General features: G+C 42.1%; 1 protein-coding gene and 1 long non-coding RNA gene across 4 annotated transcripts in view; both read right to left on the reverse strand.

The window, feature by feature from the left end:
- The window catches only part of PINX1 (PIN2 (TERF1) interacting telomerase inhibitor 1), an 81,057-nt gene extending 56,659 nt beyond the window's left edge, over positions 1–24,398 (reverse strand). Inside the window, exons 1-5 of one of the 3 annotated variants that reach the window (XM_082469020.1) lie at positions 24,249–24,397; positions 19,849–19,958; positions 18,146–18,238; positions 16,328–16,406; positions 5,649–5,741 (exon numbers count right to left, since the gene is read on the reverse strand). In XM_082469020.1, the coding sequence (XP_082325146.1) occupies positions 5,649–5,741; positions 16,328–16,406; positions 18,146–18,238; positions 19,849–19,958; positions 24,249–24,267 (394 nt within the window). In that variant the 5' untranslated portion in view covers positions 24,268–24,397. Of the gene's footprint in view, positions 1–5,648; positions 5,742–16,327; positions 16,407–18,145; positions 18,239–19,848; positions 19,959–24,035; positions 24,206–24,248 lie in introns of those variants that run through there. The other 2 variants (XM_082469022.1, XM_082469021.1) reach the window with 2 other exon arrangements.
- LOC309664124 lies at positions 12,048–16,317 on the reverse strand. Its single transcript, XR_014265636.1, has 2 exons — positions 13,276–16,317; positions 12,048–12,905 (listed from the first exon to the last, which is right to left on the reverse strand). It is a non-coding gene; the product is annotated as an uncharacterized lncRNA (long non-coding RNA).
- Positions 24,399–24,753: the final 355 nt, after the last annotated feature.

Below are 24,753 nucleotides of genomic sequence, written 5' to 3' on the forward strand. Positions count from 1 at the left end.
CCACCAGGGAAGCCCCTGAAATTCTTTTTAATAAATGCAAATAAAATTCGTTGCATTGGGGTGAAAGGGTTTCAGATTTTTCTCTTTAAATTTTTTTACTGTAATAGCTATATCATTTTAAAATAAAAGGATACATAATAAGAGTCGGAAATTAAATGGCTTCTGGCAAAAACAGCGCCCAAAGGATCCTTGATTCTTATTAAAAACCCTAAACTCTTTAACTTAATTTCAAACCCACAAACCAACTAATTTAAAATTCACTTCTACGGAATTTCCACTTCTACCAATAATACCCTGTGAGCAGCGGACCAAATCTAGTCCCATTTGTCAACTTCATGGTAAATGTATTCTAAAATGTAACTACTACATATGAAGTCTTGAGGCTCTGGGGGAGTGAGGCTCTGGGTTAGACACCAGAGTCTTTGTTCTGAGTTGGAAGCCTGAGTTCCACTGTCACAGACCCACTTATCTTCTTGGTTTCCGGCAGCAAACTGACTTGGCAAAGTACCGTCATGACCCAGAAGGGTTCTAGTTCACTGACTATCACTGGGGCATTCAAATATGATATTGCTCAGTGACTCCATGAAATTAAAAAAAGAAACACCCTTCGATTTAATGCAAAACCAGGCGCCAAAACCAGTTTCCTAGGCTGCAGTGCCAGACTCATGGGTCCGGTCAGTGCAACCTGTTCCTGCCAGAAGGACAGGCTCGTGCATGGCTCTGTGCTGCTCTCGCCTCTCTTCCTGAGCTGGAAATAAATGAAGCTTCCTGGTTCTACCTGGTTATTACGTAGAACCCAGACAGAAGACCCCAAAGGAAAGCTACTCAAGAGCAAAATGAAGCCTATCCCAGATGGGAACTCAGAAAACGAACCAGAAAAGTGGGGAATAAAACTGGCGGGGAGAAGTGGGCAACGTTCATGAGGTCTGAGATCTATTCCAAGCTTTGCCCTCAGCAGAACCCATTCTGCACAGCAGAGCACATTCGGGTGGCAGTTTCTAGTTCAGAAAAAGGAGTTGTACTGAGTTCAAAATACGTGGCACAGCCACCCATCCCTAAGCTAGCTCCTGAAATGGAACAGATACCCTACAAGAAATGCAAATGACAATCTCTTTTACAGCAACTGAACTAAAAGGAATGCTGGAGGGATTAAGGAAGGGAGGGTACATGCAAGATGACAATTCTAAAACAGGATGTCAAAACATGAACACGCAGTGATGAAAAACAAATCTAGAATCAAAGGGAAAGCTGTCAAGCTAGTAGAGAATGTACCAATGAAGGCACAAGTGTTTCTAAAGTTTTGGTGATGGGTTCTCGTATCAGAAATGTCTATCCTTTAGCAAAGTTCACTTAAGTAAATGTAGAAACCAGGATTGTTACAGGCCTTGCTCTGGATTTGATCTGGAAAACAAAGCACAGGGAAGAATTAACAGAGACCAATGGAAAGGAACTTAAAGGTAGATAAAACTGTGAAGATGGAAGTGATGTTGAAATAGTTATTAGTTAATGGTCCTGGCTGAATAGTTTATAAATGTTATAAAATTATGGCCAGTTTCAAATAAAATATACATATTAAAAATGAGTCTGAAAGTTACTGGCCTCAGTTCTGAATGACGGTCAAATCACAGCAAATACCGTTGATAAACTTGTCTCTTAGAGAAAATGACAATCCAAAAATTGAACAGAATAGGAAGTATATGTTATCTGCCTGGATTTGGTTTATTTATCTACCAGTCTTCAGTTGGCCGTAACATTTCAAGAACCAAGGAAAAAAGGTTCTAGTAGCCAAGCTGATGTAACAAAGTCCATGAAAGGATGATCTGATACTTTCAGAGAACAGCACTTTATTTATGATCATTTTAGCTGTTTTTCTAATCATGAGGATTAGCAGGTGTTCCTGTCTATCAGTGCAGCAAATTGGAAGAGAGGAACATGACCGCAGCCAGACACCCTTACAACACCAAGAAGTCCATATGGGAAGCAAATAAAATGATAAAACATAAACGTAAGAACTTAATAATCATGGAAATTTGGAACCTCTTAGTTTAAGGACAAAAGTCACATAGAGCCCAACAAGTGCTAAGGCGAAAACTGTATTATAGCACTGTATTATATCCAGGACTCAAAAAACGGAGTTTTTCTACTCAGAGTAAAGGGGCAAGGGTAAGGAAATGCAGGTTTGAGAAATATGTTTGTTAAATAAAAAACACTGAAGGGTTACGTAGGTAGCTTCACTTGCTTAGAAAATGTATTTGCATTCCCCAATCAAGAAGGATAAAACAAACGATATTATATTTTGTTTTTGTTTTTTAATGAAAACACATAGGACTGATAATAAGCCTAGGACAGGAGATTAAGGAAACTTCACTGAAAGGGTAATAATGTGAGAAAATCAGGAAACCTGAGAGAATCAGAGCAGGGGGTGAAATAGGTGAGACCCTCACAACCAATAATAAGACAGGCGGAACTTTTTAAAAGCCTGCAGTGGCGCTACTTCACAGGTAAATGTGAAAAGAGCCAGAGGCAGAAGAGGAGCGGGAACACCCTCCCCCGAGCCCGACCCAGGGAGCCAGCCTGGCCAGGACACCGCAGTCCACGCCCAGGCCAGACGCCGGCCGGCCGCGGGGACACGCGCCACGAGCGTAGTTCCCTTGTCTAAGAAGTGAGGTGTCACAAATTGTCACAGGAGTAAGAAGCCTGGATAAGTTACCTCAGTGAAGCCACACAAGTACAGCGTACACAACCTTCCACCCACCCACTGCATGACTGGGAGCAACAAGCAATGCTCTCTGGACAACTTCTCACTGTATAATATTAAAAACCTCGAAAACGGCTTTGGAGAAATGTATATTTTCCCTATTTTTTTTTCCTCTGCAGATAGGGCCTTGCCAAACATTTTCAAATTAAAAGAAACCACTGTTGAAGTTAGGCTTTTAAACAAATATGGATGAAATTAACATTTTGAAATTATGTAATAAATGATGTCAAATTTAAATTATAAACTTAGGACTAGAGAAAGGAATAATTACGTATCAGAACTAAAATGCTACAGCCAATATTTAGGCAGTAACAAATTTTACAATGCTATTTGCTACTGTCATCTCTCTGAAGTGAAATTTTTATCTTCACTCTTCACACCAAGCTAAACAAAAGGCCGTCTTTCCATGTTTTAGTTTCCTGGACCATAGATGGACTTACAGTATGAATCACCCTCATTTAATAAGTGAGTTAGTTACTGTAACTATGAGCATACCCACGGGCAAAAATCCTTATCATCCACTATGCTGAACAATCAAAATGTCCACACAACGGCATCATTTCTGGTAAGTTCTAAAGCACAACCTATTTTAGAACCCAACAATGACTTAAAAATCTTTCATTTCACAAAAATGGAAACTGAGGCTAAAAGAAGGGAAGAGGTTAAGTGATTTGTATGAGACAGTCATGGCCAGAATCCAGTTTCCTGTGGCCTAAGATAGTCCTCCTTGGAGGAAACTGAGAGTTTATCATTCACATCCAGTGACAACAGCTGCTCTACAAGGAAAGATTTCTTTCAGTAAGTTAAAGAACTTTAAAATAAACGTTTGGGGGACTTCCTGGCGGTCCAGTGGTCCAGCACGGAGGCGCTTCCACTGCAGGGGGCATGGGTTCGATCCCTGGTCAGGGAACTAAGATCCCACATGCCACGCGGCACGGCCAAATAAATTAATTAATTAAATTAAAAATAAATAAGTAAATAAAAATAAACTTTCATTGTGGATTGCTGAGATGGACGGTAAATGATTATTTTCCTCACTACCTGGATTTCTGCCTCCCTCTATCTTTTCTATTTATTCCCAATCTGCAATTCCTCTATTTTCCACTCAATCTTCCCTGCTACCTTTGTGACAATATATGTTGAATTACCTTCCCTGCATACCAATGCCCCCTGCTCCCCAATAAATAAGCAAACCTCATTTTAAAAGAGAGAAAAGGAAAGCACAACACACCAAGCAGGTTGATAGGGTCACCTGGCAAGGGGGTGGCTTAACTAGAAACAGAAAGGAGATACTCCCGGCATCCATTAGATTAAAGTAGATTAAAGAGGTTTATCCCGGCTTCAGCAAATGCTTCAGATGAAATCATGCATGTAGTCAGGTACTAAAGGAAAATGAGAAGATTCTATTCCCAAAAGTCAAAGCTTAAAAGGCTGCCGTACTACCCAAAAGTCACAGCGCACTTTTAATTTCATGTTTGCTCAGCACCCCCCCGCTGTGTCTATTTTTTTTTTTTTTTTTTCCTATAGGGTCTAATGAGGAGGGATATTTAAGGGGTTGGGCATGAAGTGACCATTTAGCCTCTCCCGACAAGGACAGAGGGGCCAACAAGGATTGTTTTCTGTCGTGCAGCAGGTCAGGGGTGGAGAGGAAGCCTGCTCAGAAGCCATACAGGAGAACGACAAAGAAGGTTCCACCCTGACAGAAAGAAGAGAGGCTAACACGACGAGCCAGACAAGCCATAGCTGCCGGGCCAGGGAAGGGGGAGCCCCGTCTCTCCCTGCACGCGTCCCCGAAGCTAATCGGCTCTCTCCTCCCTTCAGCTCTGCCATGAGCCCTCCCTCAAACCGAACCCAGTCTACCTTTTGGGGTCCTGGCTCCACATGAGAGCCACCAACAACAGTTTAGAGTAGTGGGAATTCCAGTGCCCACTGCTATTCAGCAGGGTTCTAGGTGTCAGGGAATTCTCAATCATGCCAACGAGACTAAAGCAAAGACACGTGCTTTTCCTGGCATACAGAGGTAGAAACATACGTCCACTCTCCCACAGACGAACCATCAAATGGTGACTAGATGACACAGTTATCATACTTACACTTCAAGTATATTAATGTAATAAATAACGTTTTGTGCCTGAAAAGTACACAGCACACAACACTGTTCCATGGGAAAACATCTGGAGAGTTGATGAGTGCAAGTTAAATGGTTTCTTTCCAATACAAGACTGCCACCTAGTGGTTAAAGAGGACACCTGCACCCACGACTGACCGTGTAGGTACAGCACTGGGAAGGGAGTGGGGAGGTGGTGATGAAGGAAGACATGTTTTCTAACACTATTTTTGCAATGACCATGGAACACCTAAGTTAACACTACATGAAACACAGAAACGGTGTGGAATAATAGAAGAGTCAACTCGGGAGTGAGATTTCTCATACTGGAGATCTCAACATGGCACATAATTCTCTAAATTTGCACATTTTAGGAGCTGTTCAACACCAACATTAAGCTTTGAAAAACAGGAAAATGTAACTAAAAGTGTTGAGCGATAAATTAAAATTTTCTGATCTAGCCACATAAAATCCCTTTTCTCCTCTAAACAGCATGTTAGCTTCCACACTCAGCTTTTTACCAAAGGACTTGTACATAGGCTAAAGCCGAATCTGGGGCCCACCTCAGAACGAATGAGTCTGCATCTGCATCCTAACAAGACCCCCGGTGACTCACAGCAAGAGCTGAAACGTCAGCGCTGCTTTAGATCAATCCAGTCAGCGCGGCCCTCCTTCCCCATCTTGTAAGTAAAACAAGTGATGCTGGTGAAGAGCTAAAACTGCTTTAAGAAATCCAGTGTGAACACAGAGATTTCAAACAAGTAAAGAAACGCTTAATTTTACCTTTTGTGAATTTCATATAATGAACACGGTTTTTGGAGATTTTGGACTTCTCTTCAAGGCTGAAAGATTTCTTTTCCTTGTTGTCTGAGGAGTCTTTTAAAAAAGCATGAAAAGCATTACATTAAACTCTCTGCATTCCATTCTCATTCTCTTACAGTGACACAGTCTTATTTAAATAAAATCCTACGAGCCCTATTATTTATCACTGAACTCTAAAAATGATTAGAAATATTCTTAAACTGTGTACTATGGATCTGGCAGGGCTATTCTCCAGAAGTTTATAACATCCTGGAGGAAGAGAAATGAAAACTTGTGTTCACACAAAAGACCTCCACACGAATGTTCATGATAGCTTTATCTGTGATAGTAAAATACTGGAATTAACCCAAAATTCCTTCAATGCGTGAATGGCTGAGCAAATTCTGATACTCCCTTATATGGGAACACTACTCCACAATAAAGGGGAAGGAGCTGTTGATACTGTGCAACAACCTAGATGGACTTCAAGGGCATTATGCTTAAATGAAAAGGTCAATCTACATACTATGTGATCCACTTAGACTATAACATTCTTGAAACGACAAAACTACAGAGATGGAGAACAGATGAAAGGTTTCTAGGGACAAAGATGAAAGTGGAGTTTGGAGGTTGGAGGGGTGGAAGGTGGGTGTAAATACAAAAAGGCATCATGAAGCAGCTCTTTTGTGGTGATGAAGCAATTCTATATCTTGATTGTGGTGGTGGCTACATGAAATTATACATGTGATAAAATTGTACAGAACTACACACACACACATACACACACACGAATGAAGGCTAAAAAAAATAGTGAAAACAGAATAAGGTCTGCATTCTAGTTACTAGTCAACATGAGTGTCAATTTCCTAGTTTTGTTGTTATGCTACGGCTATCTTAGATGTCACCGTTGGGGGAAACTGGGTGAATGGTATTCAGGACTCTTTCTAGTACTATTTTTGCAATTTCCTGTAAGTCTACAATTGTTTCCAAACAAAAAGTTCTTTTAAAAAGTGAATAAAGGTAAGACAGATTAATGATCATCAAAAACAGATCAGAGAAGATAATCGGGTAGAGCGTGAAGGAGCAGAGCTGGCCACTGAGCCACCGCCTCAAACACCAGATTTCACTGGAGGCTCGCCTTTCAGGACAAAAACAACAACAAAAACAAATCATGGAGGAATAAACTCGGGTGGTTACTCCTTTGACAAAACAGGAAAACATGAGCCAGGAAGCAGCCTTAGTCCTTTGCCTGAAATGTCAGAGCACCTAGATCCGGGGTGAGAGTCAGGGGCAGGATTCTCAGTAGCTGCCTGTGTTCCCTCATCTTTATCTATTTGTCACGTTTAAGTAGCAGAAAGAGCACGTCATAGGTAGAAAAGAGACTGAATTTTCCTATGGTTATGTCATAAGGAAATACAAATACGAGGTTAGAGAAAGGAGAAAAAAGGAAATTTTCACCTTAGTAGTGAAGCAAAACAAGCACATGTCCATTAAACACATTAGCTAACTGTAATCCCTCCCAGGAAATTAGTCATTTTGAAAGCAAAGTGTAAATTACACAGCAAGGCTCTGAACAATGTAAAGGCAGATGTTTTAAGCTTTCAGACAATGCCTAGCGCAGCTTAATCACATCAACAGCCTGAAACGTTCTCCTCCGCGGTCACTTCCCAAGATCAGCTTGGGACTTCTTCAAAAACATCTCACCAGGAAACTTTCTGCTCTTTTTTGTGGCCAAACACTACATAGCACATAGCATTCTCAATTTTGATGTTCCAAACACAAACTACCAAGCACAGTATCAGCTTGAAGTAGCTTTTACCAATTGAAGGCTTATTAAGTACTAGGCGCTGGGCTATAAGCTTTCTATGCAATCCTGTATTTCATCTCGGCAACCACCCTGGAAGGTAGCTGCTATGATTAATAAACCGACTTCACAGGACACTGAAGCAAGAGGGGTAAAATAAGGCCCATCAAGGCGGCTATGACGGAAGTGGAACCCAGGCAGATTTGCATGAGAGCACACATCCTTAACCTCCACACTGTGTGCCAGTGGAGCTGCGCTCACACTTCTGGGGACGTGAGAACCCCCTGGGAGCTTTGCCACCTTCCGAGCACACAGCCTTTCCAGAGCAAACCCGAGCCCGGACACGTCCTAGAGGGACAGTTTCTACCTGGCTGTCCACACACACGCTTTCCTAAAGCTGCTCTGTTCTGTGTGGATGCATCCATCTGGTCCTCTTCTTTGCTTCTCCCCTGCGTCCTCCTCCCACTTTACACAAGGGGAGCACAGCTCTCCTCTCACCAGGATCAATAAGGAACAAGCCACAGTACTGGCGTCATGGAGGCGTCTTTTAATCAAAGCCGCAAACCCAGCACTTCCAAAAAGGTTTTACTGTTCTAATAATTATCAAAATTTATATTTCCTGGTTTTGTTCATTATAATCTACTAATTAATAAAGGCAACCTAATCCAAAGGAAAAGTATTTACCCTTAGGCCTTGGGGCTATTAGAAATAAACCCAAAATTTATATGTATTTGTTTTGTAGCAGAGAAACATGACAGGGTAATGAATTTTTCAAAGTTCAAGCAAAAAAATATATTAACATATTATGGGATATATACAAGGGAAATATTTCAGAGGAAAAGAAACTAGGAAACATAATATCTCTGAATATTAAAGGACTTACTTTTCTATTTCTAAAGAGGTGACCATGGATATCAAATTGCTCTGGTATTGAACATCCACTGGATACATTTGGGACTCATGGAATGCTTTTATTTTAAAATGCCACTTTTCTCAATAGGCCAGATATTATATTCTTTGTAACTATTTAGAGCTGTGATTAAAAACATTATAGATGTCGATCTGAAACTGTGAGATAGGCTATACTGTTTCTCGAAACTCCCTCAGGAGCCCTGGGAGCAAAGCTACTTGAAGATGCCTGTCCTGAACCACACCTCTGTGGGTGACAGGCTGTCAGCATCCCAGGTTACTTCCAAGATATTTAAAATCACAAGGGACAAAATACCTGACAGAAGTAAGAAGCATTTCTCAAAACCATGAGATAAGTCTACCAAAAAGCTCAATTGAGTCTGGGAGTAACTAATTGAGATAGGATAATTTTTAAAAATGAAATTTTAAAGAATATAGAGATTTTTGTGTCCCACAAAGGAATAAGGGTTATTTCTAGAACCTTTGCAAGATTCTATGAAAAGGATAGTATAGAATTTCTGTTTAGTTAAAAGGCAAACTGTGTTGATTCGGTAAGCAATCTTAAGGAACTAAAAATATTATTATACCAGAAAAATATGTTACTAGGTTATTGTGTCTTCTGCTTGTCAGCTTTAATTCAAGTCATAAGACCAAAAATTCATTTGGATGAAGATACTGTATTTACCAAAGATGACTTGGCAGAAAGATAATCTCAGCTCTCCAGATCCATTCCCTGGCCAGCTTTTCCGTTAAAGGACTATTCTGAAGGCTGGACTGTACTGAGCGAGACGGAGGCAGAGCGAACAGCACTGTCCCTACCACAGGGGTGCAGCACCCTCTAGTGGTCTTGAGGTGGAAGTTAACCTATAGATGAGTAACTCAGTTAATGATTTACTATACCTCTATGCCTCCCGCAGAAAAAGACTCAGCCTGCACAGGTGAGCCTGTGGATGGGGCTGCACACGGACAGGCACCGCCCCCTGGGGTCTGATGTGCCCTCGCCACCTTCCTGACGAGTAACACAGGCTTCCCCGAGGCACGCCAACACTTCTCTGACCGCCCTTGCGGGAATCCATCAGGAAGGCCCGGCTGCGGTGACTGTGCTCAGCCTGGGCAATCAGCACCAAGGGACCTGTCCCGAACCAGGGTTTTCATGGCTATTACAAGGGCATTTCTCAGTTAGCAAACAGTAATCACGATACTATCAAATTGGAAAAAAGTAACTTTCCAGCTATCACTGTCAAATCTCAAAAGCAAACTGCTCAAAAATCTGCTTTCTCTTTTCCACAGCTCCAAAAATGAATCTCATAGCTCCTTCCTTTATGGAATCCTGGTGTGATAATTTCTGGGCATCCCTATCACCTGAAAAGTTACAAAGTATTCTCTAACTCAGTACATCAAAGGAGAAAGTTATAATACCAAACAAGGTGAGAATTTTCCCTGTTCAAGAATGAACATGTGGGGCTTCCCTGGTGGCACAGTGGTTAAGAATCCGCCTGCCAATGCAGGGGACATGGGTTCGAGCCCTGGTCCGGGAAGATCCCACATGCCGCAGAGCAACTAAACCCGTGCACCACAACTACTGAGCCTGCGCTCTAGAGCCCGTGAGCCACAACTACTGAGCCCACGTGCCGCATCTACTGAAGCCTGCGCGCCTAGAACCTGTGCTCCGCAACAAGCGAAGCCAACACATTAAGAAGCCCGTGCACCGCAACAAAGAGACCCTGCTCGCCGCAACTAGAGAAAGCTCGCATGCAGCAACGAAGACCCAACACAGCCAAAAATAATAAATAAATAAAAATAAAATAAATTTATAAAAAAAAAAAAGAACGAACCTGTGAATGCCTCTAGGTAAAAGAACCCAGACTCAAGAGCTTCTGCCTCCATGACGATGTCACAGTAAAGGCCACCTCAAGTCTGACACCTTAATCATGTCATTGAACCTGTTTACGAAAAGTGATGGCCATTTATACAACACCAGATTTTCATTAAGGTAGACATTGATTCCTGATATTCAAATTGTTGCATCTGTACTCTTTAGTTAACCTTCATTACAAGTTTAACATGACATAAATTACACTTGCCATGTTTTTACCTCCAGAAAAGGGCCCATGCAATTTTCAGTAATCTCTCATCGCCACAAACATCACCATACATAGGAGTACTTGAAGTCTGTACAATTAGTTATAAAGCAAATCCCTCGTAACCACCTCCAGGATTAGAAACAGAACACTACCTGCATCTAGACGCATCCTGCACCCCTGTGCCTCCTCCTTCTATAACAGGGGTTCTCAGCCTCAGAACTATTGCATTTGGGGCTGAATGAGTATCTGTTCAGGGCAAGGAGGAGACACACAGCTGCGCTGTGCATTGTATCAATAGGATGTTTAGCTGCATCTCTGGCCTCTCCTGACCAGATGTCAGGAACATCCCCCGAGTTGTGATCACCAAAAATGTCCACAGATATTGTGAAATATCCCATGGGAGGCAAAATCATCCCCAGTTGAGAACCACTGTCCTAACAGTAACCATTACCATGATTTTTGGGATAACCACCCTTCCCCTTGCTTTTCGCTCTGGTTTTAACCATTCTGGGGGGAGAGGGGTAACAGCCATAGAAAGTGCATAAAGCACAATGTACTCACATACCTGTGTAACTACCAACTGGGTCAAGAAACAGAACAAGACTATCAGCCCAGGAGTTCCCCATGAGCCCCTTCTCCGTCCCAAACCCCGCCCCCTCCCCAAAGGGAATCACTACTGTGACTTTCATAGTAGAGTACTCATTTCTACCACGAGTAACTTTACAACAAAGTTATAACAAAATAACTTTGTTATAACAAAGTAACAAAGTAACTCTACCACCCAAGTCTAGCACCTAAATACCAGATTTCTGCATTCCATGTGAAGTTCTACGTAAGTGGAATCACACTGCATGTTATGTGTCCCACTTCTTTCAGTCAGCATTGAGTTAATGAGTCTTCGACACCAGAAGCAAACTACAGCCTGTGGACCAAATCCGGCCCACCACCTGCTTTTGTAAATAAAGTTCTATGGGAACATGGCCACATCCATTTGTTTATATATCATCTCTTGCTGCCTTCATACTCCAACAGCCAAGTAGTTGTCATAGAGACGCTTCGGTCTGCAGAATATCTCTATCCGGCCCTTTGTGGAAAGTCTGCCAAACCCTGCCCTATACTCTCGCATGTAACTGTACTTTATTCTTCATTTCTTTGTACTTACAAATGTGGCAGTCTACTTTTCCATTCTATTGTTGGCGGACATCTGGGTTATTGCCAGTTTGGGGATACTACAGATAGTGTTTTAAGTATTCTTTCCTTCTGACTGAAGGATGTACATCCTTGAAAATTTCCTTCATTTACGGCCTACTGGTGGTAAACTTTTTGTCTGAAAATTTATTCTTGAAAGACATATTTGCTGAATGTAAAGGTCTAGGTTGCCAGTTATATTTCCCTCAATATATTACTCCAATGTCTTTGGCTCCCATTGTTAAGAACTCTGCTTTCATATATAACTGTTGCTTCTTTGAAGATAATAAGCATATTGTCTCTGGCTGCATTAAGAATCTTCTCTCTTTTGTGTGTGTGTGTGTATGCTGTTCTGCCATGATGCTATGTTGTCACATCTGTTATTACATTTGCGAGTAGAGACTTTTAATGTAATCTGCATGGATTCTCTCAATTTTCTGAATCTGTGGATTTGCTTTATCACCAGTTCTAGGCAGTCTTCAGCCCTTATCTCCTTAAATTTTGCCTCTGTTCCATTCTCTCTCTTCTTGTGCTGCTGAACTTTTATTAGATATTAGATTTTCTCACTTTATCCTCCACCTAAACTTCTATTCCATATTTCCATCGTTTCGTCTTTCACACCTGCATTATGGATACTATCTTCTAATCTATGGTCTACACTTTCTTCAGCCGTGTCTACTTTATTAAACCCAACAGCACATTCAGTATCCAAACCTGTGTATTAGAAGCCACCTAAAGTCATCAATAATGCAAACTTATGAATACCTGATGGGAAAGAAAAAGCTTAGGAAACAAAGAGATTTGGATAAATTTTCAAATAAATCCCTCATATCTTTGCTACTGTCTCTCAACTATTCAGGAACTGAGAAAAATTGGGGAATCTAGTTATTTTGGTATTTACTTCATTTCTTTCTCTCACACTAGATTTGAAGTTTCTTCACAGGGGGAATGAGTCTTTTTATCTATTTCTGTATCCTTAGTCTTCAAATGACACCCTCAAGAAAGTGAAAAGACAACCCACAGAACTGGAGAAAATATTTGCAAATCATATGTCTGATAAAAGACTTGTACCTGGAATATATTAAAAATCCTTACAAGTCAACCATAAAGACACATAGCACAGTTTAAAAATGGGCAAAAAATCGGAATAGATACTTCTTCAAAGAAGACACACAAATGGTCAATAATCATGTGAAAAGATGTTCAGCATCATTAGCCATTACAGAAATGCAAATCAAAACCAAACTTAGAGGGCTTCCCTGGTGGCGCAGTGGTTGAGAATCTGCCTGCCAATGCAGGGGACACGGGTTCGAGCCCTGGTCTGGGAAGATCCCACATGCCACGGAGCAACTAGGCCCGTGAGCCACAACTACTGAGCCTGCGCGTCTGGAGCCTGTGCTCTGCAACAAGAGACACTGCAATAGTGAGAGGCCCGCGCACCGCGATGAAGAGTGGCCCCCGCTTGCCGCAACTGGAGAAAGCCCTTGCATAGAAATGAAGACCCAACACAGCCAAAAATAAATAAATAATAAATAAATAAATTTAAAAAAAAAATAGAATCTAGGCAATAAAATAAAGTCTAACCTTTAAAAAAAAAAAAAAAAAAAAAACCAAACTTAGATACCACTCCCACCAACTAGCATGGCTATAATCAAAAAGACAGATAATAGAAAGTGTTGGCTGAGATACAGAAAAATTAAAGCCCTCATACACTGCTGGTATCACCCAGCAACTCCATTCTAAGTATAAACCCAAGAGAAATTAAAATATATGTCCACACAAAAACTTGTATGCTAATGTTCAAAGCTGCATTATTCAAGATAGACAAAAAGTGGAAAAAACCCAATGTCCTTCAACTGATGAACGGATAAACCGTAGAATATCCATACAGTGGACTCTTATGTGGCAATAAAAAGGAGTGAAGTACTGATACATGCTATAACAAGGATGAACCTTGAAAACACTACGCTAAGTGAAAGAAACCAGTCACAAAAGACCCATGTTGCATGATTCCATTTATATGAAATGCCCAGAATAGGCAAATCTCTTTTTTTTTTTAACATCTTTATTGGAGTATAATTGCTTTACAATGGTGTGTTAGTTTCTGCCTTATAGCAAAGTGAATCAGCTATACATATACATATATCCCCATATCCCCTCCCTCTTGCGTCTCCCTCCCACCCGCCCTATCCCACCCCTCTAGGTGGTCACAAAGCACCGAGCTGATCTCCCTGTGCTATGCGGCTGCTTCCCACTAGCTATCTATTTTACATTTGGTAGTATATATAAGTCCATGCCACTCTCTCACTTCGTCCCAGCTTCCCCTTCCCCCTCCCCGTGTCCTCAAGTCCATTCTCTATGTCTGCATCTTTATTCCTGTCCTGCCCCTAGTTTCTTCAGAAACTTTTTTTTTTTTTTTAGATTCCATATACGTGTGTTAGCATACGGTATTTGTTTTTCTCTTTCTGACTTACTTCACTCTGTATGACAGACTCTAGGTCCATCCACCTCACTACAAATAACTCAATTTCGTTCCTTTTTTATGGCTGAGTAATATTCCACTGAATATATGTGCCACATCTTCTTTATCCATTCATCTGTCAATGGACACTTAGGTTGGTTCCATGTCCTGGCTATTGTAAATAGAGCTGCAGTGAACATTGTGGTACATGACTCTTTTTGAATTATGGTTTTCTCAGGGTATATGCCCAGTAGTGGGATTGCTGGGTCATATGGTAGTTCCATTTTTAGTTTTTTAAGGAACCTCCATACTGTTCTCCATAGTGGCTGTATCCATTTACATTCCCACCAACAGTGCAAGAGGGTTCCCTTTTCTCCACACCCTCTCCAGCATTTACTGTTTGTAGAGTTTTTGATGATGGCCATTCTGACCTGTGTGAGGTGATACCTCATTGCAGTTTTGATTTCAGAATAGGCAAATCTTTAGAGACAGAAAGTAAATCAATGGTTGCCTAGGGTGGTTGGGGGAAGTGGGGAATGAATACTACTCGGTACAGAGTTTCTTTTGGGGGTGATGAAATGTTTCATAATTGGCTCTGGTGACAACTCTGAATATACTAAAAGCCATTGAACTGCACACTGTAAATGGGTGAATGGTAATGGCATGTGAATTACACCTCAACAAAGCTGTTAACAAAAAGTGCAGTGACTCCCTGCCCCGTCCCCTGACCCCGCACTCTTAGCTGGTTCTTATCATTTTCCTTACTCCACGTTTCTCGATAACATTCTCATGCTGCTATTTCTTACCAATTTTCAATTGACTTCCAAAAACTGAACTGAGGAACAGGATGCAGTTTTAAATTGGCAACTGAGTATGGACCTTGTTGAGAAGGTGCACAGAAGCTACCTGGGGGAAGAGTGTTCTAGAGAGAGGGAGGAGCTAGTGCGAAACCCCAAGGCAGGAGCACGCTTGGTGTATTCAGAACCCAGTACAGGAGTCGGTGTGGTCAGGATGGAACTGGTAAGAAGGGGGAGGGTAGGAGACAAAGTCAGAAAGGGAGAGGGTCCATATTGTGTGGGGCTGCAAGCCCGCTGCAGGGGCTCCGGCTCTTATCCTGAGCAGAAAGGAGGAGCCAACGGCGGGCTCCGAGCAGGAGCAGCACTTTAGAAGCGTCCCTCTGGCTGTGAGGCTGAGAACGCACTGGAGGAGTGCACGCGCGACAGAGAAACATCAAGTCAGAGCGGCAGCTCCCTGTCCGGGCATTCTGCCCAGGGGACACTTGGCACGATCTGGAGATATGTCCGGTTGCGACAACTAGGGGGACGGGGTGCTAGTGGCATCTTGGGGGTAGAGGTCAGGGATGCTGCCCGTCATCCTAAAATGCACACGACGAGCCTCACAGCAAAGAATTATCTAGCCCGGAACGTCAGCAGTGCCATGGCGGAGAAAACCGGCTTTAGAGGCGCCTGCAATAATCCAGACAAGAGATAACAGCTGCTCAGACCATGCTGGTTACCGCGCAGGTGACATGGAGCAGTCAGGGTCTGAATATATTTTAAAGGTAGAACCAACAAGATTTCCTAGTGGACACAGCTGTTCTTTGGCTGGAACAGCTGGAAGGATGAAGTTGACATCAACTGAAATGGGGAAGATGGTGGAGAAAACAGGCTGTGGGGTATGGGTGTCAAACAGTTTGCAGGGTGCAGGTGGGGGAGGTACATAACTGGAGTCTGGACCTGCTGGGTGCCAGGAGTCGACGACACCCTGAATGAAGACACTGAGCAGGGCGTTCAGGAGAGAGGGTGAAGGAGTCGAGGGAAGTGTGGCAGTGGTCACCACACATCGCCCCGTGAGACCGGAGGGCGTAAGAAGAGAGCCAGGGCCAAGGAGAGATGAGAGAGGGCCAAGGCCGGAACTGCGGGACCCCGGACATTGTCAGGCTGGGATAAGGGAAAGGCAACAGAGAAATGTAAACTGAATAAAAGCTTTATCTTGTCATTCTCAAACTCTTAAGGGGAAAAAAGTTTTTGCTTATGACTAAGGTTAATTCAATGAGAATACTCCTAAAACATAAACAGAAATGACTATTTGTGATAGCTACAATCAATTAACTTTCAGATATAGGCTGCTTACAGTAAAAAGAGTTGATAAAAATATCTTAGGTTGAGATTATGTCTTCTATAAGCCTAATGGATAAAAAGCAAAGTTTCCTTACCTGCTGTTTCCTGCCCATGGCAAGTGTTCAGTTCAGCCAGAAGCTGGTTAAAATCATCTTGATGAGCAATCCAGTTGTCCTGAAAACAGCAAAAACTCAATTAGAGACAAGCCTGGAGTTTACCTAAGCTGAGATAAGATATATATTGGAATCAGGGAAATCTGGTAGTTAATGTGAATTTTTAAATGTTTCACCAAAATATTATTTTATAAATTTGAATGAAAAAGGAATAGTATACATTTGAAACGTAATTTATCTATATCATTATTAAAAATGAGGATCTTGGAAGCTTAAGCCCTGATTTCAAATGTAGATGACTTATCAAGTCAACTTATAGTCAAATAAACAACGGGCCACCTGTGTGCTAAATGTTAAAATAAAGCAAAATAAAATATTTTTTTTCTCACTATGGGGAATTATGCAGCTCAAAGGGAGACAGCAGATTTGAGGGCTCCCTCCTCTGCTCAATTGACCTGAAAGTCTTTTGCCCAATTCTGCTTGCTTGCTTCCACCCCAATTTCAGAAAACAGCAGTGGGGACGGGAGCGAGAAGGACCCCAGCTCCCCTGAATCCGTCAGCACCCGTTTACAAGGCGCTCAGTTAACAAGCTCATCAATAACAAAGACGACCTGGCTTTAAAAGAGAATGAACGTCTCCAAAACAATATCAGCCTGCGGGGAGCAGGGTTTCAATTCGGGAACTTGCCTCATGCGTACTTTTTAAAGAATGCTTAAGGTTAAGGTATATTGAATAGGTTTACCGGGCAATGCTTCTCCTAAAAAGTTACGTATATCTGTATATCCACCTCTCAAAAACTACCTTCAAAATCAACCTTACATAAACTCTTTTTTTAAAATTGTCCAAGGTGTGTTTATTAATTGATGAACATAAACGATATTGCTAAACATTCCATCTAGTAATTGTGTGACATTTCAAACATTTTGAAGTACTGGTCTTGGATTTTGTCCTCAGAAATAGAACATTCCCCCGCCACTTTTTTCCAGTTTATTGAGATATAGTTGACATATAACATTATATTAGTTTTAGATGTACAACATGATGATTTGACAACATGTATATGTTAAACTCTTCCTTTAGTAGTTTAAGATTTTAGCTGTTAGCCCAAACAATTTTAGCTGCTCCAGTCCACTACTCTGAGCTATTGAACTAAGCAATGTAACCCAGTTTACCTAAAGTAATTCCCCAGATTTCCTACCAGATTCTGTTGGCTGCAAAAATGTAAGAACAAAGCTTTCGGTTTAGATCCTTTCTACAGTGAGCAATGATACTGAAAATGAAAGGCAGGGTAAGCCATGAACTTTTAATTACAGGGTCATATTTTCAAAGTGTCAGTGTTTAAGGGGAAATGTGAATAAATTCAAGTGCTATACACCAACAGTCAGAAACAGACAACGGGACAGGAAAAGAATACCACTTTCTTTCAGTATTTCCAAAATGAAATGCCACCAATTTTAACAATAGAAGCTAATATTACAACGCAGGTAAAGATGAAAATTCCTCGCTGTCCTGAAATGAATATTTCTTAAAAAAAAATACTTTTTGCAAAGTTCAGCAATAAAGCTACTTTGGATCTCTTATGCATAAGCAAGTAAAGAATCCCGTAGGGCAATGAGGCAAAACGATGACACGTTACAGACGCCCAGCAGCTTAGTTACGGGCTCCTTAGTTATCTAAAACATGTAGGATACACGCTTGAACAGCTTAAAACTGATCAATCAGTTTGACTGGATTAAATTTTGTACACTGACAAAAATATCCATTATGCAAGGAAAACCCCCAGCAGACGCTGTCGCTCACTTCGTTACTGATCGCAGCTCCTAGTCCCAGGTGGTTATTTTTAACTTGAACTTTAATATGATCTGTGGCTCCTTGCTCCTGAGCTCCTAAACCCTGTGGAGATTAAACACAAAGAGAGTTCAGCATTTTTATCAGGTATAAAAATACCTCTCTTCCTTCATCAACTGTTTGATTAACCACTAAACATCTAGGAGGCATTATCCTTGTCCTCAAAGAGGACACAGTCTAAGGGATTCTTACAAGATTCTGTAATACCAAGGATGCACTTACAATAATGAATGCCAATCCTTCAACCTGTGACCCACTTCAAGGACCACGGAAACACTAAGGAGAACATGCCTTTCTCTGATGCTCAAAAGCGGAGCGCTACTGCCAAACTAATGGAAGCCCATCAGAGGCATTAGAGTCTGTGGTGCTTTCCCTTAAGTAATTTTACAAAACAACACTGAGGAAGGGGACTCCAAGTCCCCCGCATCATTAACACTCATCTGTAAAGAGTCCCAGAGCGCCTGGTGTACTAAATGGCACCCAAGGTGGCTCCAGCACAGTGGATGGAGACAAAATAAGATGATACAAAGGGGCCAGACCTTAAGGACCTTGGAAGTTATGGGGAGAATTTGGATATTATTTTTTAAAACAATGGGAAACCACCGAACTTGTAAGCAAAGGAATGACATGATCTAATTTCTGTATTTTAAAAGCTCGTTATGGCTGCTGTATGGCAAATGGCCCAGAGGAGGAAAAGAAGGGAGTCAGGGAGGCCGCTGAGAGGCTGCTGCGTTGATCAGGGCAAGCAATGGTGGCAGTTGGTCCAGGATGGGGCCCCGGATAGAGAGGAATAATGACTGGGGATTCGGGAAGTGAGAGAGGTCAAGGAATCAAGCATGACTCCCAGGTTTCTGGTTTGAGTAAGTTGATAGGGTGCTATTTGCAAAAGTGGGGAAAACTTGAGAAGAAAAAGATTTGCGAGGTGGGGAGGATCAAGAGTTTTATAATAAAAATGATCTACTTGAGATGAGGACAGAGAAGGGCCTAGGGCTGAACCCCAAGGAATTCCAAAGCTCAAAAGTCTAGAGGAGGAAAAAAAAAAAAAAAAAAAGTCTAGAGGAGGAAGAGCCAGCAACAAAAATTTAGCAGTGGCTGGTAAGGTAGAGCGAAAAACCGGGAGAGGGCAGTGTTGTGGAAGCCAAGACAGTGGTATTTCAAGGTACTTCAAGTCAATTACATCCAATGCTGCTAAGGGATAAAGTAATGTGAGAACAAAAAAGGATCCACTGGATTTGGCAAGATCTTTAAAGACCTTGACAAGAACCGTTTAAGTGCAGAGATATCAGCAGAAGTCCTACTTGAGTCAGGAATAAAGGGAATGTGAGAAAAAGGAGAAAATGTGTAGTCTAGCTTTAAGGGTGAATAAAATCTTACTCTAAGCAACATAAAACTCTGATGGTTAAGTATGATTCCAAATGCAACTAATTAAAAGGCACCATTTATAAAAATCACAGCAGGTTAAACAATAAACAAAGACAGCTGACGTTTATGTTCAGTTCTAACTCTATCATCACAAGGTCATTATAATTTAATTATTTCTCCAAAATCCCTTATTGATCCAAAATAAATTTCTCCCAGTCTCCTAAGGAAGATGTATTCTCCTGATCTGAAATCTCTCTGCATGGCTCCAACTTCTCTGCTCTTCTCCAAGATACCTTTCCTTTGGACCACCCCATCTTCTCTAGCATCCTCTGGCCAAACTTGGAGTCATCATTACTCCACGCAGTGTTTCTTGGATCCACAGCCCACTTCTGCTTCCGCCGACCTGTAAATGACAAATTATCTCATTAGCAGCTTATCTTTCAAACCTGGAGAATACCTCACAAATACACACATACCTAATGCATACACACGATACTTGCATAAATGCAGCAAACATTATGTTTTATTAGATACAGATATCAGATTTGGCATCCAATGAGATAGTATCAACTTGGATCATTTATCCTGGTTTCCCCAATAACTGTATATTCTGAACATACAAATTGACCTTATAAGATTAAAATAAAAATATTCCCCCAAATGTGACAGATCGAAATACATGATGTACCATCAGCTGGGCCTTCCAATTCAGCAACTGGCAGCAACCTAAGGCACCTGTGACACCAGTGTCACTATCACCAGCAACAGTCATTACAGACATATACGTTAAGTGCCAAATGCCATCCATATATTCTCAGGTTCAATTTTCACAGTAACCCAATGAGGAGAGATCTGCACTTTTCAGATGAGAAAATCTGAGACCTACAGAAGGAATGTTCCTAATGCCCCCAAACAAAAAACAGAGCCTTTATACAAACCAAGGTCCTACCAACTCCAAAGCTTATATTTTTAATCCACAGCATACGAGTCATGATCTTGGGGAGAGCCACCCTCTGCACAACCTACAGGTACTAATCATGCCTTCTCACAGAAACGCCCTAAAGCCATATGACCCCTTCTCTGAACTCACACAGTAAATTACCGGCTGCTTTTCTTGGCATTTAATCAACATTCTTCTGTTATCATGGCTGTCTATATCCATCTCTTATGTTTGCTATTACGCCATAATCTCCTTACGGCTCACATCCATGTCTTATCTTTCTTATGCTTCACTGCGAGAAGTGAAAAACACTTTGCCCATAGCAAGCATTCAGGAAAAACATGAATGAATGTATGAATGACTGAGAAAGGAAAAAGGAGGGAAGGCTGAAGAAAGGAGACAAGAAAAGGGGAAAGAAAAAAAAAAAAAGGAAGATAACTGAATTGAAGGAACTGCTTTGAGTCCCTACAAGGTTTTTTTTTAATGTATATAAATGACCATTAGAAACTCAAGTTTATCGCTATAGTTTTAAGGACAATTATGGCAGAGAGAAAGAACTCCAAAAGTTTATTAAACAAGCATATGAAACCCAAAAGTAAACTGTGGCCAAGCGGGGAATTTGGAGGTCAGGTGTCACCATCATTCACCTACTGCACCAATGGAAGCAGAGTACCTCACTGTCAACAGCTGCTCACGCCTTGGCAGTCTCCTAACAAGTAAAAAAATAACGCAGCCTCCAGTCAGAGAGGCTCAGTGTACTGCACGTAAAACCAATGAAGAGACCTGCAACTATCCACGCCCTAGCAAAAGTAAGTAAACCTTCACCAGCACACAGGCAGAGGAAGACTGCTTACAAAGAAAAGCACGCTGGGCTCACATTTACAGTGCTCTGCAGAAAAAAGGTGACCCCAAAATGCTACACGTGACTAAGTTACCACTTTACTTATCTAGTAAGTACTCAGCTAATGAACAGCATACGAGCTGGGCCTTGTTAACCAAGGATCTCTGTAAGGCCGCTTCCCGGCGTGTGTCAGAGCTCATGTCTCTACTGTAGTGTCTGCCAGGGGCTCCGACTGGGGCTTGTATGAAGGAGACATTTTTGAGAATGACTGCACCCACCCGCTGCAACAAAGACGGCATACAGTTTATGTCACAAATGTCTATACAGCGGACGCTAGTGCTGACACAAGACTGGAGAGGCGGCGAGGTCAGCTCCTCTTCCCCAGGGAAATGGCAGGTAGCCTCGACCAGCGGAGTAGGGCGGCTGCTCCGCTCAGGGTAGAGTGCCCTGAATCTGCACGATCACTCTTTGGGATGACGGCGGGGGGGCGGGGGTAACCATCCTCTAGCAGGGACTCCTCCTACATGGAGATCTAATAGGATACTTTCAGGGTAACCCCAATAAACAGCCCTGCACACAACAGCTGCCAGGCCTAATGCCACAAGGTTTACGCCAGGATTCAGCTTACTCTGAAAAGTGTGCTGACTTCCAAGAGCCAGGGACAGAAATTTTTTTTTTCTTTGCCCAAAGACACTTTCACATATTCAAGACCTCAAAAAATATATCACCCATGTATTCTTATTAAAATATTATTCAAGACATATTCAAGGTTACAGAAACTGCAGCATAAAATCTTAATGCAATGAAATCCATTAACTATCGTGTTGTCATTTGATTAGAAAATGTAATAACTGCAATTGTCAAAAACTGGTCTTGAAAAGAGTCTATGAAAAAAAGTAGTATCTTGATAAAATATGGGTCTAAGACTCTGAATTAAATAAGGACTGAAAAGTGAGAGTGATAAATGAAATTCTTCTCTTACGTTTATGTAAGCGAGATTCCTTACCTGACATAGGGGAGAACCAATAAAATAATATTTGATAATTAGAGAAATGCAGGATAAAAAATGTTTTTGAGAAACAAAGAAAACTACTAGATTTCAAAAATGGGATAAGTGACTGTGGAGAAGATGAAAGAAAACAAAATATAGTCCATATGGCAAGAGAAAACAAAGGAAATTAGCATACTTACTGAAGTGAAAATGTTCACCAAGGTTAATTATGGGAAAAAAGTAGGTTATAAAACTGTACCTACAGAATTATCCCAATTTTATAAACTATCAGAGAAAATAATTGCTAGGTAGTGAAATGGCAGACTGGGACTTTTCTATGCTTCTATTTTCTCATTTCTAAAATAAGAACACCAGTCCCAAATATCTAATCATAAGGGATGCCATAGACATTAATTTAGTAAATTGTTTTAAAAAACACAAAATATTATATACTACTAATGTCAAAGATTTGAAAATTTGGAGTCATGGTGGGAAGAGAACAGAAAATATTCTCATGAAATTATGCAGCTTGAGTTGCTGATGTCCACAGATGGCACTTCACATCTGTATATCATTTCATACTTTGAACTATTTTCACGTTCACCATCTCATTGATTTAAGCCAACCTAGTAATGAACATAATCAAAGAAGTTTTTAACAGCCCCACAGAAACTGATCAGGGAAAGAAACATAAATGAATAGCAGAGCCAGGGCTAATGTTCCCAAGTGCACGCTGAACTAAGCATACATCAAAGAATATTAAAACCACAAGAAATCTTAGCCATACTGGTTATACAGGTGAAGAAATAGAGCCCACAGGGTCACACTGTAAAACATACTCCTTTCTGTAAGTCCCTGTTTAAAAAACAATAGAAATCTGCTGACCCTAGTGACAAGAACGTAAAGATATAGCGATAACTAGATCAATTTTGTCACTTTCTACCTCAATAACCTTGGGGTGAATTACTTTCCTCTGAACCTCAATTTCTGCCCCTGTAAAATGTGAATGGTGCCTTACCCACTCCGTTTTGTGTTCCCATTCCTCCACCCCCTTAGATTAGAGGATGCCGACAGCATTTATTTCATGGAATCCCTGTGTAGCGTCTGTTGGGTCTGTTAAAATTTAGCAGCTGTTTCTGCTTCTCGCTCACCAGACACTTTCAAAGATACCGGCCGGCTTTTCAGGACCAAGGCACGACTGCCATCTGGTGGCCGGAAGCCTTAGCTACAGGTATCGTTCAGAAGTTAAACAGCCTCTCCAGAGGGAGGGAATTAACGAACTTCACAGTGATGGAAAACGTCAAAGGCAAACTGAGGCAGGGTGGGGCGTTGAGGCCAACATTCCTTCCATAGTAGAGTGTTAGTAATTCCAACTACCAAAGTCAAAACCGCCACTGTCTTACTTAGAATCACTCATTAGCCCCGCCTCCCCTAAAAAACGCTAACTTCTTGTGTTTGATGCTTCTAACCCCTTTGCTTTTCTTTTTCTTGATTCAATACACCTTCAAGAACGGGATTTCACTGACTGAAGAGATTCTGCTGGCCCAACCGCCTCTTTTTAACCAGAGGAAGCTGAGGCCCGGGGAAGTGAAAGAGCCAGGCCGGGTTCCCACAACCGGTGTCCGAACCCCCATTCGAACCCACCACTCGCGTGCTCGGGTCTGAACGTGAGAACAAGCGTCCCAAATGGACACTTGCAGTCTCTCACCAGCAGACCGCAGCTAACTTTCGAGGAAGGCTGGGCTGGGAAATCTCCGCGGCAGCCAGGGCGAGCCGAGCAGGGCGTCCGGGACCCCGGGCCCCGGCATCCCCCGGCCCACCGTGCGCCGGCGACTGGTGCCCCCCGCCACTCGGTCCGGCCGCCGCGTCACCCGGAACCTTCACCCTCGCGCCCGGTCGGGCCTCCGAGCCCAACACTCACGCTCAGCCAGCATCGACATGTCGCCAAGCCTGTGACGCCGCGGGCCTCGGGACCTGAGCAACGGTGGCTACCGCTCGGCGGACTCGCGGAGAAGCTAGAAGCACTAGCCTCGCACGCCCGGCGAATTGCAGCGGCGAGGGCGCGCGCTGCTGACGTCAGTGAGGCGCGACTCTCTCCTGGACCGCGCAGCGGGCGAGTGGGCGGGGCGCGGGAAGCCTGGGACTCCGCATTTGGGTGGATGCTGGGTAGACTAGCGGTTTCCAAGGTTTGTTCCAACTCCAGCATTCCGTGTGTCTATGAAATATCTATAAGGATGATCCACTAAAAAGAACTGTTATTAAGTTTGGAGTTTTTTTTTAATTACAGAATCTTGATATTTTTAAATTGTCAGCTGGGAGTAGATATTGCACTTTTAAAAATAAGGTGATTCAGTGTAAGACATTCCATCTTATTCTTCAGTCTCATGGCAGACCCGCATAGAGCAGGACTTCTCAAACTTTAATGT

The sequence above is a fragment of the Balaenoptera physalus genome, assembly GCF_965194825.1.
Source record: "Balaenoptera physalus genome assembly, chromosome: 7".
Taxonomy (NCBI): Eukaryota; Metazoa; Chordata; class Mammalia; order Artiodactyla; family Balaenopteridae; genus Balaenoptera; species Balaenoptera physalus.